We start from the raw sequence: 20,416 nt of genomic DNA, 5'->3' as shown, positions 1-20,416 counted from the left end.
ACCAATACAATATTTCAAAAAAAGCAGACACATCGCATAATATTAAATAATTAAAATAGCAGTCAATCAAGAAAAATAAACTTAAAAAGCCACCTTTACTTACCCCCTCCAGCAGCTTTCCTACTCCTCTTCCATGCAGGCTGTAGCACACACCAGAAGCAGCAGTAGTGGCTAAGCTCTATACTCATGGTCCTCTTCCTTAGGGCCCATGTCTCTCACACACACACACACACACACACACACACCATACCAGTCATGCCCCCATGACCAGTTTCTGTCTCTCACATACCAATCATCTCCCAGTCTTTGACAAACACACCAGTCACCTTCCTGAACAGTTTCTCTCATGCCATACACACACACACAGGCTTCCCACTCCCGTGTTCCACTTACATATATGGGCTTCTCACTCTCATAATCACTTTCTCTTTCTCACATACACTCACCAGTCTCTCACTCCCATGCTTGTTCTCTCCACATGCACAGGCTTCTCATTCCCATAATCACTTTCTTTCTCTCCCACATACACACACACCAGTCACCTGATCTCTCTCATGCATATACACACACACATAGGCTTCCCACTCTCATGTTCTCTTTCAGATATACAGGCTTCTCACTCCCATGCTGTGTCTCACACACACACAGGTTTCTCACTCCCATGCCCACTCTTCACCTGCACAGGCTTCTCATTCCCATAATCACTTTCTCTCTCTCTCTCTCTCTCTCTCTCTCACACACACCCGTCACCTGATCTCTCTCATGCATACACACACACAGGCTTCCCACTTCCATGTTCTGTCTTACATACACAGGCTTCTCCCTCCCATGCTGTGTCTCACACACACCCAGGTTCTCACTCCCATGCTCACTCTCTTCACATGCACAGGCTTCTCATTCCCATAATCACTTTCTCTGTTACACACACACACACCCAGTCTCTCTCTCATTTCCATGCTCGCTCTCCACGTGCACAGGCTTCTCATTCCCTGAATCACATTCTCTCTCTCACATTCACATACACACCAGTCACACCGTCACCTTACCAACCAGTCTCTCTCATATACATGCACACACACAGGCTTCCCACTCCCATGCTCTCTCTCACATAATCAGGCTTCTCACTCCCATGCTTTCTTTCACATACACCCCCACAACACCAGGCTTCTTACTCCCATGCTTTCTCACATACCCAGATTTCTCACTTCCATGCTTTCTCTCTCTCTCTCTCTCACACACACACATCCCTGACTGTCTCACACTCTCACATACACATCAGTCATCTCCTTGAGCAGTCACTTTCATTGTCTCTCACATATACACATACATCAGCTCTCTGACCAGTTTCTCTCAATCACACACATACTCTCGATCAAATACATTCTCTCACTTACACACAGGCTCTCAATCACACACATTCTCTCACACACAGGCTGGCTGGCTGCTTCTCTCTCTTTCTGTCACTCACTTCCTCTCCCCCCCCCCAGCACAAACGGTAGCTGCTCCTCCAGCCCCCGCAGGCCAAGAAGGAAGAATTCCATCGATCGCGGGAGGCTCATGCTGCTCTCTCCTTTCCCTTCCGCTTTCTCCCCCAGAGCAGGAAGATCAGCTGCCTCTCCTGCTGCCACCGGCCTCCTGCTATCTTCGGGCGTCGGGCCGTATGGTCCGCCGATCTTCCTGCTTTGGGGGGGGGGGGGGAGGGAGGAAGCGGACGTTGTGCGCTGCGCTTCCGCTACCCCCCCCCCCGACAGGAAGTTCGGACGCCCGAAGATAGCAGGAGTCCGGTGGCAGCAGGAGAGGCAGCTGATCTTCCTGCTTTGGGGGAGAAAGCGGAAGCTGTGCGCGACGCTTCCGCTCCCCCACCCCAAGCAGGAAGATCGACGGACCATACTGCCCGACGCCCGAAGATAGCAGGAGAACGGGTGGCAGCCGGAGAGGCAGCTGATCTTCCTGCATTGGGGGGAGGAAGCGGAAGCTGCACGCGGCGCTTCCGCTCCCCCCCCCGAACAGGAAGACCAGTTGGCCATACGGCTGCAGCAGTGCTTCCCCATGTGTGCCGTGATGGCGCGCGAGGCGTGGGTTCTCTTGTGGCACGGCCTTTCTTCTTCCCGCGCACCACTTCCTGTTCCGGGTCCGGGGGCGCGGGAAGAAGAAAAGGCCAGCCGCGGATGCCACAGCTTTTTTTTTTTTTTGCACCGCTGCCGTTCCCGCTGGGCTTGAACGTGCTGATAGCCCGGCGGCAACGGCAGCAGGGAAGAACGAGCAGCGGGAGGGACCGGGAGCCACGCGACACACCTGCCGGTGCTTGGCAACACACTAGTGTGTCGCGACGCACCGGTTGAGAACCGCTGTTCTAGAAGGTGGGTAAGATCCAGAGAAGGGACTTTTGAGGCAGAGATTACTGTCCCTCCTGTTGTATCTATAAGTACAACTGTAAACCTACTGATAATCTCACAGGTGGTCTTTATTAGATCACAGATCAGGAGTCATCTAGAAAACTGAGGGATAAATGAATCTCCCTTTCATTACATTAGATACTGAGGTTTGGAGTAGTTCTTTATCAAAAAGTCAGAGGTCAGTTAAAAGGTGTCTAGACAATCATTACAGTTTCCAGAATTGTATCCAACTTTATTGATTAAAAAATGTATAGCCAGCTGCTGTGTTGGTGGCAGAGGGACCTATTCGGGAAGGAGAGAACATCTAGCTCCTGATACTGTGCTGGCCTCGCACGCTGGGAGTTCCCCGCTGTCCCGGGAGAACATCTGAGCTCCACCCCTCAAGCCCCTGATGTCACTGGAAGGGGACGAGACGCCCTTAAAATCAGCACCTGTGTGGTTGGTGGTGCGGCTGTGTTGGCGGCAGAGGGACCTATTCGGGAAGGAGAGAACATCTAGCTCCTGATACTGTGCTGGCCTCGCACGCTGGGAGTTCCCCGCTGTCCCGGGAGAACATCTGAGCTCCACCCCTCAAGCCCCTGATGTCACTGGAAGGGGACGAGACGCCCTTAAAATCAGCACCTGTGTGGTTGGTGGTGCGGCTGTGTTGGCGGCAGAGGGACCTATTCGGGAAGGAGAGAACATCTAGCTCCTGATACTGTGCTGGCCTCGCACGCTGGGAGTTCCCCGCGGTCCCGGGAGAACATCTGAGCTCCACCCCTCAAGCCCCTGATGTCACTGGAAGGGGACGAGATGCCCTTAAAATCGGCACCTGTGCGGCGCCCCACCGGCGCGCCGCCAAGCCGCGCACGCACAAGGGGCACACCGGCTTGTTCCGGCTTAGCCCGGAGCAGGACTGAGAGTGGAGAGAGAGGAACCCTGAAGCAATACAGCTCGTCATGAGGAGGCAGAAGGCTGCATATATACGCAGTGAGTAGCAGCTTGAACTTTATATGAAATTACCTTGAAATATGCCTCCGAAAAGAAAGGGGAGAGTTCGGGACTACCCCTCCGAACTTCCCCCAAATACAAGTCAGCGTTTGATAACATCATATACTCCTGCGTTAGTGACTGCTTTGGAGGAGAAGGTCCCCGCTACGCGCTCGAGGTAGGAGCTCCTTCGCCGTCTGGGGAAGTGACTCTGTCTCCTCCTGATCCTCGTCGCCTAATAATGATGTCACCCACTGGCTCCCCCGTGTTTGCCGATGAGCAGTTAGCCGAAGGGGCTTTAGCTGTGTCGGCAGGAGTGGAACCCGGGCGAGAGCTTCCCAGCCTACCAGAATCTTCCGAAGGCACCGCGATAGGTGCAATTAGAGGTTTGGAGACGGTTGCATCAACATCAACCCCTGAGCAGGGAGTGGGAGAAAGAAGGGGAAAGCTGGTGATTGTGGAGGAAAGCATGGCAGACAAAGTGGGTGATTTAACTCATTTTGAGATACCAGCAAAGCCAGCAATTGTGACACTTGACTCATTATGGGACTTAGTGGCTGGTTTGAGTAAGGCTCTAATTGAGACAAATGCAAATGTTGGAATTCTGAACAACAAGATGAAAAAAATAAAAGATAAATTAGAAAAAAGCGAATCTAGAATGAATAAGATGGAAGCTGTAATGGAAAATAACTTTAATGTTCAATCTAAGTTAAAGATGTTACTTCAGCTTCACGTAGAATTGAGTATCTTGAAAATTATTCCAAACATCTCAACCTTAGATTTACAAATTTTCCAAGAATTGTGGGACAAACGATGGATATAACTCTTAAAAAATATTTCCTTGAAAATTTAAAGCTGAATGAACAGGGTTTACCTTGTATCACTAAGCAAATTTTTTTAAAGCCTCCACAGGTGTTTAAATCTCATGTTGAAAATCAGGTTGAGATTATGGAAAATTTGACTGGATATCTGGAGGATTCCTCATTAGAATTGTGTGATAGAGCAACTCTTCTAGTTACCTTTGCCACTGTGCAAGATATGGGAATTGTGATGAAAAATTTCTTTAAAAACATCTCAACTCCATTTTATGGAGCTGGGGTGAGAATTTTCCCGGACCTTGTTCGTGTTACACAGCAAAGGAGAAGGGAATTTCTGATGTTAAGAGCACAGGTTAAAAGTTTAGGTTTTTCTTTTGTTTTAAGATATCCTAGCAAATGCATTGTAAAACGAAAGGAAGAATGTTTTGTGTTTTTTTTATCCAGAGCAACTCAAGTCATTTGTAAATGCTAGGGTGATTTCTGTAATATCTCCTAGCGAGCACTAAGTGGGATCTAGATATTTTAGTCACTAGTCAATGCTAGCCGATTCAATAATAAGACTATGTAGAAGTACCTGAGCAAATATTCCTAAAATTCGTCTCCTCAATTTTCTTGGTAAGGATATGGCCAATTATATTGAATATTGAATTTGGATGTATATACAATTATCATTGGCTGTATCCCTTTTCTCTTGTAAGTTTGTCTTACTTCAATTATATGAAAATCATAATAAAGATTAAATAAAAAATGTATAGCCCACTAAAAATTAAATAGCATAAAGTATATAATCACAAAGCAATATAACAAAATGAGAAACTCTAAGAACATAATCAAAACGAATGAGCAGCTATGGGAAAAATCCTGCATTTCCACGAGTTAGCGTTAATGGGTCACATGACTTGTCAGTATGAAATTTTTGAAACCTTGCTATAGGTAAATTGTTCTTCTGATATCTGAACAATTCTCTTTAATGAAATGCTTCCCGGTGGATGTATAAGGGTAGTTAACCAAGCTTTATATAAATAGATCCAAATTCATACCTTTGGTTTCAGTAAATATTTATATAATGAATTTTTAATGTAACAAAAAAGACAAAGATTCTCAATGAGAGAAAGGGACATGCTAGGGGATAGGAATAAAGATAGGGATTATGGTGAGTGGGAAAATCTACTTAATATTTTATTGTACTGGTTTCTGTCCAAAATAAACTCTGATAATTACCCAGAAAAATGTCACATTTCTTCATTGATTTTCTCTTGTTCTTGTCATAATAAACCCTGTTAAATCCCTGGGAAAAATAAAAACTGAAAATGAAAATCCCTCTTTATAAAGTATTTTTTTCTCCACAAATCTTAAGATCTTTTATTTTGGAAACTGAGTTCATGTAACTATAACAAATGGGTGACGACAAAGCCATGCTTTGTGTATTAAGGAATGATATATGAGGAGTAAAACACTAGTCCACTGCAGATTTTGTTTTTGAAGTTAGGTAGCTGCACCATAATTTCCTTTCAGTTCCTATGAGCAACTGCGTTTGAAAGAGAACCAAAGTGGAGCACTAAGAGTGAAAGACTGTGTTTCATATCGTGATCCTTGATTTTACAGCCTGACACTTAATTTATTCACTCCTTTATTGGTTACCAATTGGTTCTTCCACTGTCAGCTGTCATTGAAAGGACCAGTTCCCTTTCAGAAGGTTGTTCTTTCAGAATTCTGAAAGGGTAGTTTATTTAAGAGCATTTATAAATAGCTTTCCAGTTAAAATTGTTTAAACTCCCAAAGCGATATAGAATTAAAATAAAAATATATAATACATGGAGGGGTCACATGATATGGTGAGCCTGTGCAGACGTGTGTCTTAAGGCTGTGGGTGCCATCCCTTGGAAATCACAAGAAAAAAAATCATCCTGTGACCGAGGACACCTGCATATTGTGGTGAGGTCAGTTTGTCGTTCGATACAAATATGCAAAATTGCAGTGTATTATGCCCTTGAAAGGGAGTAAAAAGGATAAAGAGAAACTGAAAGTGCCACCCGACAAAATGGCTACTGAACAAGAAAAATCAAACAGGCCAGCGCTAGACAGTGTGATTGCTGAATTAACTGCGGCTGTGGTTGCTGCACTGGATAGTAAACTGAACTCTATTTCAGAACAAATAGTAGATCTCAAATCAACAATAGCGGAGTTTGAACCATGTCTAGGTATGGTGGAAGGAAAGGTGCCCATGCTAGAAGACGATTCAGTAGCTCTTACTGGTAAGCTGATGGCACTGGAAAAAAAGTGACAGCACAAGAAAAAATAAAGGATCTTGAAAATAGATTGCAGAGAAGCAATATCACACTTGTGAGTGCTGGAAAATATAGAAGATCAGAGTTCGTCGGGCTTCTTAGAAAAGTGGCTACCCGAAGCTCTAAGTCTGCTGGATTTGGCGGGTCTTCTAAAACTAGAAGGAGCACATAGACTGGGTAACAAAGAAGAGGGAGATGCTCGGCCCTGTATCATGATTGCCAAAATCCTTAATTATGCCCATAAACAGCTAATTTTGCACACATACAATAAATGCCATAATGTGCATCACCTGGATCGCCCGAGTCGCATGTTTCAGGATTATTCAGTGAAGGTCTCAGCACAGTGCAAGGAATTCAACCCTTTGTGTTCCATTTTAGTGTGAAATATAAAATTTACTCTTCAGTATGACATGCAAGAACTTCCCAAGTGTTTGACAAGGAGGCAACGAAAGAACTCATTAACTAATTGCCGTAGAATAGGTGTGCTAATTCAAATAAACTTTGTCAAATGCTGAAACGGAAACAGAGCACGTTTGAGTGTACAATGTATGGAGAATAAAGTTCTTGAAGCAGTTAACGGCCACATGGCCTGGAAGTTTGTTTGCAATGTCGGAAGCAAGTGAGTTTGCACATCTGTTTGTTTGGGTTGATCGCTGGCACGTTCTCTTGTTCTATGTGCTCCTCATTTTGCAAATGTTAGAAACAAGCTGTGGACTTGAACAGCCATATCATCAGGATCTAACACTCTGAAGGCATTGTTGATGGCTGGAGCAAGGGTGTGTGTAAAGATAGTCTGTGCTTTGTAGCTAAGGGGAATACTGGAGCTGTGACCAGAGTTTGGGCTTCAACTTATAGTGGAGCGTTGCCGAGTCTGCGGCTGTGGCACTGCCACATTTGGACTGTGCTCACTATAATCTGCCTGATTCACATCTAAGTTTAAAAGGTCACTTAGTAAGATGATCACTTAGTAAGATGCCTGTTTGTGTTTCTCATACAGATTTATGGCGTGATCAGGCAAGTTTGCTCAGCTGAAATCTGCATTCAGTTGGGAGGCATTAATTCCTGCTGTGTTTTAAGTTGCAAATCTTCAAGAGCAAGTCTATGCCAACCAGAGAAGATTTGCATGTAGTACAGATCTACTATATTGTATGCCTGTTCTGGTGAATTAGATTGCTAGTAGAGGAGGTACTGTGATATATAAATCATCGGCAGGAGTATGTATGGGGAAGCAGCAAGCACCGGCCTCTGGATTTTTGTGGGGGAGACAGCTTAACTCTGTGTAGGCCAGCATTCCAAAATGAAATTGGAGATTGTCGTCCCGCTCTCAAACTTAAAGGCCTGAGGAGGATGGTCTCCTGATGACTTATTTTGTGTTTTGGTTTGGTGTTATGATTACAGGATAGATTTACAACAAATTGCAGCAAGGATTATGGAGATTTTGATTTAATACAAAACTCAAAATCTCCATTTCAGATGCTCATAACCGCTTATTCTTTTTTTCCTTTTTTATACTTAAGGCCATCATAATAGGCATCCCTGGTGATGAAACCACCTTCTTAGCCTTATATTTAATCATCAGCCATAATAAAAAAAAAATTTTTTTTAAGATTTTTTTTTTATGCAATTTAAAAAGACTTAGCTGGCAATCAAGACAAAGCTCCTCTATGGGAGCCACTGATGCCGGGACCAATTCCCTGGACCGTATGGGCTTATCTGTACGTCGACGTCCATCGAGGACACCGGTGCCAGCGCCACCGTCCTCTGTGCCGGCACTGCCTATCTCGGTGCCTCTTCATTTTCCATCGGTGCCACCCTCCTATCCATCTAGTTTTGGATTCCTACCTCCATCTGGGGGCCCGCTAGGTGAAGGAGACTCACCATATAACCCTTGGGATGATGCTTCCTCTGACTCACAAGCCTCTGAAGAGCTTTTGTCAGAACCTTCACCCCTGGAAGAAAGGCACCTCTCCTTTGCCAGCTTTGTCAAAGAGATGTCCGAAACCATTCCATTCAATTTGGAAACTGAGGAAGGCGCCAGACACAAATGCTAGAAGTACTGTAATTTGTGGATGCTCCGAAGGAAGTCATGGCAATTCCTGTCCACGAGGTTCTTCTAGACCTTACACCGCATCTGGGAGCACCCAGGAACTGTGCCTCCAGTAAACAGGAAATCTGACGCCACATACCTGGTTCAACAAGCCCCAGGTTTTCAAAAGAGCCAATTACCCCACCAATCCGTAGTGGTGTAATCCGCTCAAAAGAAGGCTAAAGGATCTCGGCCTCACTCTTCTGCCCCGCCTGGGAAGGAACAAAAGTCATTGGATGCTTTAGGCTGCAGAGTTTTCCAAGGCTCAATGCTAATGAGTCGTATAGCAGCCTATCAGCTTTATATGACATAGTACACCAGAAATCTCTGGAAACAAGTCCAAGATTTCTCAGAAACCCTACCTGACCAATTCCAAGAGGGATTATCCTCCATCCTACAAAAGGGATTAGAGGCTGGAAAGCATGAGGTCAGGGCAGCCTACGGTGTCTTCAATACTGCATCCAGGATATCAGCAGCCGGAATTAGCGCCAGGCGCTGGGCTTGTCTAAGAGCCTCTGACTTGCACCAAGAAGTTCAAGATAAATTGGTGGACCTTCCCTGCACAGAGGACAATTTGTTTGGTGATAAGATTCAAGAGGCAGTGGTGCAACTCAAAGATAACCATGAAACCCTGTGCCAATTGTCGACTGTCCCCTCCTATTTCTCATCCACAGCCAGAAGAGGATTTAGACGAGACACCAAAAAGCTGACTTATAGGCCACGCAGGTACTACCCTCCTCCATCCCATGCTAGAATGACAGGACCGTCTCACAGAGGCCATCCTTATCAAAACAGACCCCCCCAAAGCTCAGCCAGAGCCCTAGACTGGTCCGGCAGCGGGCTTTTGACTCCCATCTAGAGAGCAGCAGTCAACCTCCCCCTCCCAACCATTTTTCCCGTGGGAGGCCGCCTGTGCCACTTTGCCACCAAATGGCACACAATCACCATCGACCAATGGGTCCATTCAGGTGGTAACCCAACGGTTACCACCTGAATTTTCATGCTGTACCCTCACTCTCTACCACTCCCAGCGTGAAGCCTGAGCGATCACACACCATTCCTCGAGGCAGAACTCTCTATCCTACTGCAGTCCAGAGCCATAGAACCGGTTCCCCGAATGCAGCGAAGAAGAGGATTCTTCTCTCGATACTTTCTAATCCCGAAAAAAAAAATGTGGCCTACATCCCATCTTGGACCTCCGTGCCCTAAACAAATACCTTCACAAGGAGAAATTCAGGATGGTTTCCTTGGGAACCATGCTTCCTTTTCTGCAACAAGGAGATTGGCTCTGCTCTCTAGATAGTCAGGAGGCTTACACCCATATAGCCATATTTCCTCCTCATCGAAAATATCTCCGATTCGTAGTGGGACACAGACATTTTCAATACAGAGTGCTGCCGTTCGGCCTTGCATCAGCACTCAGAGTATTCACAAAATGTCTGGCACTCATGGCGGCACAGTTGAGATGGCACAGTGTTCACGTCTACCTATATCTAGATGACTGGCTTCTGAGGAGTCCATCCAGAGAAGGAGCACTTCAGTCCCTCCGTCTTACCATACAACTGCTACAGTCCTTGGGATTTCTAATAAACTATCCCAAATCCTATCTGACTCCATCACGCAGCCTCTCGCTCATTGGAGCAGATCTAAACACCACTACGGTCAGAGCATCCCTCCCAAGGGACCGCGCAAAGACACTGTCCAACTTGGCCAAAACAGTACAGACTCATCAGACAGCATCAGCTCATCAGCTACCAACCTTGCTGGGTGGTCCCAAGCCAACCAACCCCTGTCACAAATTGTCCAGGTAACCAGCCAGCTTCATCATTCACTGGCTTGGTGGACACGGGAGTCCAATCTATGGACAGGACTGCCCTCCCAACCACCAAATCCGCAGATCACATTGACCACGGATGCCTCCAACCTATGCTGGGGGTGCCCATATCAGCAGATTACAAACACAAGGAACCTGGACCAGGGCAGAAGCGGACCATCAGATAAATTTTCTGGAGCTCTGGGCGATACGGTATGCCCTATTCGCATTCCAGGATTGCCTATCCAACAAGGTAATCCTAATTCAAACAGACAACCAGGAAGCGATGTATCTCATCAAGCAAGGGGGGCACAGGCTCTTACATATTTTACCAGGAGGTGGCGCAGATCTGGGCTTGGGCTCTCTCACATTCCATGCTGCTGAGAGCAACCAACCTGGCGGGCACGCAGAATGTAATGGCAGACCGTCTCAGCCGGACCTTCCATCCCCACGAATGGTCCCTAGATCCCACTTTAGCGAACAGAATTTTCCAACAGTGGGGTCACACAGACATCGACCTCTTTGCGTCATATCACAACCGCAAAGTAGGCCGCTTCTACTCTCTGCACTGCAGCCACAAGACACCACCAATGGATGCCTTCACTCACTCGTGGAGCACGGGTCTACTATACGCATACCCTCCTATTCTGCTCATCAGCAAGACTCTTGTGAAGTTACGACAAGACTGGGACGCAATGATTCTCATAGCTCCTTATTGGCCGCGACAAGTTTGATTCCCCATTCTAAGCGACCTCTCAGTCCAGCAGCCTCTTCACCTGGGCATGGCGCCAACCCTCATAACACAGAACAATGGAGTGTTGCGCCATCCGAACCTCCAGTCTCTGTCTCTAACAGCCTGGATGTTGAAAGGTTGATTTTGCAATCCCCTAACCTTTCTAATGATGTGTCCCAGGTCCTTGAAGCTTCACAAAAGCTTTCTGCTCAGAAATCTTACCATTCAAAGTGGAACTAGATCCTTTTTCCTGTCCCACAAGGCGGCTCCTGGACTACCTCTGGCAACTTTCGGAGTCTGGCCTAAGACTTCCTCCATCTGGGTACATGTAAGTGCCATAGCCGCTTACCATAAAGATGTAGGAGATGCCCCAATTTCGGCACAACCCCTTGTAGTGCGCTTTATGAGAGGCTTACTACAGCTCAAGCCTCCACTGCATCCCCCAATTGTGGCATGAAACCTTAATGTTGTGCTGGCAGGGCTCATGCGACCTCCATTCGAGCCCCTACACAAGCTGCGACATCTCGCTTGGAAAGTTGGATTGCCAACTGGTTAAAAGATAGACAATAGAGAACAGAGCTAAATAGTGAATTTTCCCAATCGAGAAAGGTGACTAATAGAGTTCCCCAGGGATCTGTTATGGGACCACTGCTTTATAAAATATTTATAAATGACCTGGAAATGGGAACAAGTAAAGTGATCAAATTTGCAAGTGACTCAAAATTATTCAAAGAGTTTTATACCATGGATTTTGTTTTTTTTGTTTCTTTGATGTTTAGTTTTCAAAGGATTAATTTTGTCAACTATATCGTTTGACATTTTATACCACTTTTCGGTGGCTTCTAAATTTGACTCAACATTTATTTTTGATAAATGATCTATTAATTCGTCCTGTAAAACTTCTACATTGAATGGTGGTCTATATTGGAATCTCACTGTTGTTTTTGTGTCTGGTATTGTTTGTTTAACAAACGTCATATGTACCTGTATTAAATAATGATCCGACCATGGGAGTGGATTTATCTGTATGTTGGATGATTGTAATAATTTCCTATTTGTAAATATCAGATCTAGTGCATGTCCAGCTCTATGCGTAGCATTTATAACAAGTAGTTCGTATCCTATTGCTTGTAAGGAATCTATCAAAATTTGACCTGCTATCGAAAGTGGAACACTATCCATGTGAAAATTAAAATCACCTAATATAATTGAAGGCTTACTAGGATTAACTGTTAAAAAATATTCAATAATTGGAGAAATATTGAATTTTAATAATCCCGGCGGACAATATAACAAACATATCTGTAGATGTGGAGATTCAAAACTTGCCATTTCATGTTTAGCAGGTGCTTCTGTTGGAACTCTTTTCAAATTTAAGTTCTTTTTACTAATAAGTAATATTCCTCCATCTTTTTGTTGCTGTCTTGTGATAGAGTCAATCTTATATTGATAATTCGCTATTTGGTTTAATATCACAGTATCAGTTTTTTTTTTAGCCATGTCTCTGTGATGGCAATAAAATCTAATTCCTGATCTCTTAACATATCGTCTATAATCATAGTCTCTTTTTTTTTTTTTTTGTTATTGCCTGAATATTTATTAATAAAAAGGACAATATTAACCAATTGCTTATCAAATTACTATCACTTTTTGGTATATTAATTGTTCGATCTAGTTATTAATTTCCTTACTGTTCTTCTTGATGTTTTGATCCATGATCAATTTTGGTGTCCTTGCGTAGATTCCTCAATTCATAAGAACTGGAATATTTTCTGATACTGTTAAACTGTGATTCATTTTTGTACATTATTTAAGTAGTACTAGTAATACTCGGTGCTTCACGAAAGGGCTCACAAAGGGGCAAACCCTTTTGTCGCGTGCCTTCGGTTCCCAGTGCCGCACTTATGGGCCCTCCTTGTTGCCCTTAGCTGACGTCACTGGATGAAGTCAGCTTGCGAGGGGAGGGGGGGGGGGCGACGACACACTGGAATCGGGAACCGGAGGGGCAGGAGCAAAATGCTGTTGCAAATGCTGGTAATCCAAAAAGAGGACCTCTGTTTTTTGGGAGGCAGCAGCAAAGGTCGCACTTATGTCAAAGGCAGCACTTATGTCGCGAAAAACAGCAAAGACAACAAGACCTTTACCCAAATTTAAGCTGATTTCCGAAATCAGTGCAGTAAGGGATTTTTCAGTAGAAAAGCCTTTTTTTTTTAACCTGATTGCTTAGGGTGTAATATTAGGGTTTTGTCAAGAAAGTTAGTAGGTTGTCCATGGATAACATTCTCAAGGATTTTTGATAATATAGGCAGATTGGAGACGGGTCTGTAATTTTCAGGTTTAGCAGAATCTATTTTTGTTTTTAAGAAGGGGAAACTCTGACTGCTTTTAGATTAGTAGGTAAAATATCTAATTCTTAGCTGCTGTTAATGATTGCTACTAATGGAGGCAGTAGTCCTACATTAGCATTTTTTATTAATTTAAAAGGAAAATCAAGAATGGATGATGCAGGATTCAAATTAAATGTGGAAAGTTTGCTTGTATAAACGCTGCTAATGGTGGTAGAAGGCAAAGTAAAGCCTACAGTAGTAGAAGAGGGTGGAAAATCTGAATGGAGCCCAGACTGAATGTTTCTAATCTTGTCCTCCTAACTCCATGCAAAATCCTCAGGAAGCAGTGTATCTGTATATGATGAAACAGACTGTTTTCCTGAAATTTCTCTGGCAAACTTAAATAGAAATTTTGGTCTATTCTCAGCTTTGTTCAAGAGATGCTTATAGTAAATCTTTTTGCTGCACTTAATCTCCTTGAAATAATTCTTAATGCTGTTACACAGCATTAATTCGTCTTTGGTTGAATTGATTTTGCGCCAATGCCTTTCTAATTGACGTGTTTGTCGTTGCAAGGTCTTTAATACGGAATGATACCAGGGGGCATCACCAGTAGATCTTAGTGTTATAAAACTAATGGGGGCGACCTGCTCATAAGCAGGGGATAGAATGAGATTCAAAAAAAGAGATTAAGTTCATTAATGTACATGCCATTAGTGTATAAGAATTCTGAGGAAAATGTATATGACTCTGCTGAATTTTTGGGTAAATATTCAAGAAAAGGTTTTCAGAATATTTTGAAAAAAAAAGCTCTACCTTCTATTATGCGTAACTTTATTTCTCGCTTTATTGAATTATCTTTCAGTGTCTGCTAATGTGGGATTTTTCTTAGGTTATATGGAGTGGTGTTTTGGGATTAAAGATAGTTTCCTTCTGAAAGAAAATTTTTCATTCTTAAGATTCACAATTTTCTTTTTTTTAGGAGGGAAGAGTGTGGCACAAGTGCCACTAGATGGTATATGAACAGCAGTAGCAAACTCGAGCTTACTCTTAATATTGTGAAATTTACTTTAGTATTAAGGCTATCGAGCACTTTTTAAGTAAAACGAGTGTGTGAAAGGTCTGCTGAAGTGCAGCTGTTTAACAGTGGGAAGTTTCCAGAGTGTGGGGAGTAAGAATACTTGGTGGGTGTATGTTTATGGTGTGAGTGACATGGTGATGTTGCCCAATGAAAGTGGCTGATAGAGGTGGTATAAAGGGAAGTGTTGCAGATAGACAAAGGGCCAGTCACTGAGGAAGGAGCTCAAGAAGGGAGAGCATCTGGAAGGTACAGGCCATAGCCGTGAATGGTGTTACATCAGGTGCTCCCCTCCAGATGTGCAATTAAGAGTTGCAAAAAAAGAGAGAGTTGAACAGAGGAGTCTCTGGGTGTTTCTAACAGCCATAAGGCGTGAAGAGTACATGGAGAGGGAAAGAAAATAGAAGTGTTTAACTTTTTAGATTTATGGGGTTTAGCTTGACCTGGGAGAGGTGCTGGACTCCCCAGCCAGAGGAGGTAAGGTCTTCTCCAGCTAAAGGTTGTCACTACAGAGCTCGGGACCAGAATGTGCCCAAGAGAAAGGGGGGTACACTGTCTAGGTTGGAGATGCTCCTGGTGTGTGAGTACTGAATTTTTGTGACTTCTGCAAAACAGAAAAATACAGCAGGTCCTTTCAAGAGGCCTAGGGTTTGGAATTTGCGGAAAGGACATTTGAAGAGTGGTTTAGGACCACAAATGTTGTGGAAGTATCAGAACCTTTGTAGTCCCAAACCACACTCCTCCTGGGAGGGAGTATAATTGAACCTGTGAGGTATGGTGAATTGACCAGTTTTGAAAGGAAATGGACTTTGAAATTGAATTGTGATTCAACTTTGAAGTTTTCTGTACTGCTAGTTTTGATGTTTTTATATTTAAAAATGTTTTAATTTTTGGAGCATAAGAGCAGCATAGATATATAAATCGAAATAAATAGATATATTTATTTTGAGAGGCCCTATGCCCTGTTTGGCCTTTCAGGGAAACGTCTCCAGCTCATGTCCAGAGATTAAGCATATCCCACCTTGGTGAAGATATTTCAGTGCTCCCCAAGACTGGGAAGATGACCCCAAGGGAAAGGGGGATTACACACATTTAATAGATGTCAAATTTTAACTGATTTTGTCACCCTTTACTTGATCAATATAGTAGCCATGAGGTAAATACTCAATTGGCTGTTTCTGAGTAAAATTATCTGGTCTAAAGTTAATTGGACAAAATAATCCAGGTAACTATTCAACATTTACGTGGACCCTCTGGGCCAAATTGTCAGTGTGTACAATATCAAATACTTCTCTTAAGCTGATGACATCTAGCGTCTGATCCCACTCAACTCTAATCAAGGTACCACCATCACCAACCTCAACAACTGCCTGGAAGAAGTTATATACTGATTGTGCCAAAACAAACGTAAGCATAAACAGTGCTATGGATCAGAAAACATGAGCCCAGCCTCTACCACCCAATAGTGACCTTTGAAGAAACAACCATAATCCTCAGATCTTACGTTTTGTAGCCTGGGAGTCAACTTAAATTCCCAACTCACTGTCAAATCTCAGGTCTAGCAGTCATCAAAGCAATCTTATCTCTGCCTGCTCAGCCACTTCCAACCCCTCCTGAATGACACCATCTTTGCCACTATCATTCGATCCACGGTATTTCCCACCTGGATTATTGCAGCTCCCTCTAGTCTGGAAGCCGTAATCCTCTAAACTACTGCCTACAGCTCATACAAAATGCTGTAGCCGGCATTACAATGCACATAAGCAAATATGGGCACATAACCCCTGTCTTAAAATTCCTTAATTGGCTCCCAATACACTATTGCACCATAATCAAGCTTCTAACCCTTGCCTACAAAAGTCTGCTTCAGTGGATTCTTGAACCCTTTCATACCCATGTGCTCCTTATGCTCATTGACACAGGCCTGCCTATCCATCAGAACAATGTCTCAACAGCATGAAAAAAGAATCTTTGTAGGATCCATCCCAGCCCGATGGAACTTTCTCCCTCTTCACATCAAACTTTACCACAAGTGAAAAACCTGGCTCTTTGAAGCATCTTATAGCACCAACCAGTGATTCTAATGCATCAAAACTTTACTTCCATCCCTCTTGCATCTTTGCTGGATATGATCCCCCTGAGACTTCTTCACTTTCCTTCTAACATACCTCTAGTGAGGATCCAATGGAATGGATCACACCAGGTTATCACAGTTACCGGTACTGTAGTACTCCTGTTTTATAAGCACCTAACTTTTCAAATCACTCCAGTGCACGATCCAGATGTAAACTACTGCTGATTTACTCAAGTAGCCTCACTTGCATTTCCTCCCAACTTTTCAGCCTAGCTTAAACTTGCTAATTACAAGCACCCTTAAGCTGTCTATATGTACCATGTATATTATGCTTCTATCTGTAACATGCTTTGAACTCCTTGAATGTAAAAGCATGTCATAAATAAACTGATGATGGATATCTATTTAACTGGACAGTGTTATCCGGCTAACTTTGTCTGGATAGGGCTGCCTAGGCAAAATTAAACCACACCCTGGTACATGGCTTCGTTTTACTCTGGTAAATTTTGTGCAGAGAACTATTTGCTTAGACAGAATTACCTGGTATGTTGGAGGAAAATTTTAAACCACGGGGTTTGTCCAGCAAATTCCAAAATTCAGCCGATGAATATTGACCTTCATGCATTTTACCCTTTATTTCTTTCATGCTTGCCACCTCTGGCATCATATTAGCCTGAAAAAAACAAACAAACTCATATCTTCTGTTGACATATTCTCAATCAGTTCCTTTGGCATCAGCTAAGGCAGTAGTTCCCAAACCTGTCCTGGAGGATCCCCAGCCAGTCAGGTTTTCAGGATATCCACAATGAATATACATGAGAGATTTGCTTGCACATTGCTTGCAAATTTATCTCATATTATATTGGAATTGCAAAACTTATAACATTTCAAAAGGGCCTTGTCTGCAACTTTGGACATGAATAAAGGAGTCAAATGGAGCCTTTTCCAAAATATCTGGTTCCTTGTGGACCTGTGACAGTGTATTAATGTATACCTGTAAATATGCATAAAAGTGCTTAGATGGGTAGGTATCTAGAGCTTGTTTTACTAAGGTTTTTTCCCCATTCACTGTTTATGGGAAAAAAAAAACTTTCGGGCCGAAACAGTACAGTGCGCTCTGACGGAGCGCACTGTTAACCCTCTATTGGACGTGCGTTTTCGACGTGCTAGCGTTACCCCTTATTCAGTAAGGGGCCGAAAATGCGTGTCCAACCCCCTGAACCTAATGCATGTTGATGGCCCTATTAGGTATTCCCGTGCGATTCAGAAAACAAAATGTGCAGTCAAGCCTCACATTTTGCTTTCAGAAATGAGCGCCTACCCAAAGGTAGGCGCTAATTTCTTCAGGCACCGGGAAAGTGCACAGAAAAGCAGTAAAAACTGCTTTTCTGTGCACCCTCCGACTTAATATCATGGCGGTATTAAGTCAGAGGTCCTGAAAGTTTCCAAAAGTGTAAAAAAAAAATAAAAAAATTTGAAGTCGGCCTGCGGCTGTCTGGGCGTAAAACTGGACGCTCAATTTTGCTGGCGTCCGGTTTCCGAGCCCGTGGCTGTCAGCAGGCTCGAGAACCGCCAGCAAAATTGAATGTCAGCTGTCAAACCCGCTGACAGCTGCTGCTCCGGTCCAAAAGAAGGCGCTAGGGACGCCTCCCGCGGACTTTACTGTATCGGCCCATTTGTTTTAAGCTGTGTGAACGATGGAATAGAGAAGTTTCCTTAATGAACAGTGTCTACAGTTGTATTAATGCTATGCACATATCATTCTGAGAACAATGGATCATTTGTACCAAGTTCAGTTTCTGTTCCTTGAGGCACTTATGTCTCACCCCTGTTGGGAATTTGTCCTCAGATCAGTTCTGGTCAATATCTTGAAAGATATTTTGAAAGAGAGAGTAAAAAGTGTTTGTCTTTTTTGCAGGTGACATTAAGACTTGTAACAGTGGAGTGCAGAATGGAGCCTAGTAGTCTGAAAATTGTGCATTTTAATACACCTGTTAGTCTAATGAAGATATACTTTCTGCCTAACCATTTTATTTGCTTTTTCTTTCTTTTTATGCCCTTCTTTCCCCTCTTCTCACACAATTCATTCCTGCCCCAGATCACATATCTGGACAATTCAGAGACCCTCACTGGCTTGAGGTCTGGAGTGGTGTCTCCTTTAAAGTACACCCTCAACATTGTTAGTTAGCTGGCACTGGAACAGCAGCTGTCTTGCGTCTCTTCCCAGGACTGAGGGCATGAACATCATGGTGTGACCAGACGTTGTAGGCTAGATGTTCTAAACCTGGATCCACAGCACTATAGCCCAAGACTTGGAAATGTAAAATAAATGTAAATTGAGTTTAGCTAACAAATCTTACTTGTTTTTATTATTTTACAGAAAATGTACTGGAGAGTAATGAAGACTCAGATTTGGAACTGGATACTGAGATAAAAAGGAAGGTACAACAGAAACGTCGATTTGATTGCTATCAGTCTCATTTGCCTCTGGCTTCTGCAGCGATACGTAAATCCCACTTAGAGGTGGGTCAAAGAAATCATGTGAAATCATCATACTGACTTGGCTGATGGAATATGTAAAACTCTTTGGGCCAGATTTAAATTTCAGCAAAAGGACAAAAAATGTGCAACAAGCCTTCAAATCAGATTGCTTCCATAATTTTGAAATAGCCCAAAGATTTAATTTCCTGCAACTTATTGGAAGGAAAAACATTCTAGAATGTAAACTGTGCAAGCAAAGACTTGTCTAAAAACCCTAGAGAAATGTTTCCTATATCTTAAATTTAGCAGTTTGAGACAAAGTTCCATATTGCATGTTGCATGAGTTTTCTTGCAAAACTTATATGGAATGTTCCATTCTTGAAGCTGCAGGAAATTCAACCCTTGGGTTAAAATGTGCTATCTCAATTTTATGCAAGAAGGCACTAGTTTGTAGGTTCCTTCCCTCCCTCTCCATCATTTTACCTGAAACTTAAATCTGGAGCTTTATATAATGACTTCTGAATATGATACTTTTTTTCTGATTGTATTAAATGTTCCATATTTGAGCCCTCGTTTTTCTTTTAAAGGAAAAGCTGGACACTGGATATATGTGGAAGATTTGTTAAACTATCCCTTTTTCCCAGTTTTTTGTAGCAGTCTGCTGTTCTGTTAGTGTCAGATATGCATTTTAAAATCTCCCAGCAAGGGGATACTGGCCTGCAGCATGTTTTCCTTCTAGGACAAGCTGGGTGGTAGTCCTTGCACATGGGGTGACATCCTTGAATGGAGCCTGGCATGGAAAACTTATGTCAAAGTTTCTAGAAACTTTGGCACACTGAGCAGACCCAGCATGCCACTATCCACACAAGGTTCTTCTTCAGTCTCGTTTTTTCCACAAAGCTTTCATCTATTGGTAGTGGAGTTCTGCTCTTTCATCATATTTTCATTGTATTTTTCATTGTTTTTCCTGGTCGATTACTGACTTTCTGCACCGGGGTCCCTCTTCCTCCTCTTCGGTGCCTCGATAGGGTGGTGTGGTAAGTCTTTCTCCTTCCTTGTGGTCAATTCCTGGTAGTGTCGCTTATTGGTGGCCGCCAGTCATCAACTGCTTGCCGGTTCTTTTTTTTTATGGCGTCATCCAATTTTTGCCAATGCCCTCAGTGCCTGCAGACCATGTCTATCACAGATCCTCACGAGGTCTGTATCCTCTGCCTGGGGGCCTCGTACGATATCCAGTGGTTTCATTTTTGCGATCAAATGACTCCCAAAGGCCATTGCGCCCATGTGGATAAGATGGAGAAACTTTTCAGGTCCAAAAAATCTGATCCATAAACTCCAGTGTCTGGGGTGTCG

The 20,416-nt window shown here is 43.4% G+C and overlaps 1 protein-coding gene across 14 annotated transcripts in view; it reads left to right on the top strand.

The window, feature by feature from the left end:
• Window positions 1–20,416, top strand: part of SENP6 (SUMO specific peptidase 6) — a 448,534-nt gene that overhangs the window by 190,088 nt on the left and 238,030 nt on the right. For 12 of the 14 annotated variants that reach the window (XM_029595592.1, XM_029595591.1, XM_029595589.1 and 9 more), the window contains one exon: window positions 18,963–19,105. In XM_029595592.1, coding sequence (XP_029451452.1) covers window positions 18,963–19,105 — 143 coding nt within the window. The remainder of the gene's footprint in view (window positions 1–18,962; window positions 19,106–20,416) is intronic. The other 2 variants (XM_029595594.1, XM_029595593.1) reach the window with 1 other exon arrangement.

Source organism: Rhinatrema bivittatum, chromosome 3, assembly GCF_901001135.1.
Source record: "Rhinatrema bivittatum chromosome 3, aRhiBiv1.1, whole genome shotgun sequence".
Classification (NCBI taxonomy): domain Eukaryota; kingdom Metazoa; phylum Chordata; class Amphibia; order Gymnophiona; family Rhinatrematidae; genus Rhinatrema; species Rhinatrema bivittatum.
Note: the sequence above shows the minus strand (reverse complement) of the source record. Positions and strands in the feature narration are given on the sequence as shown.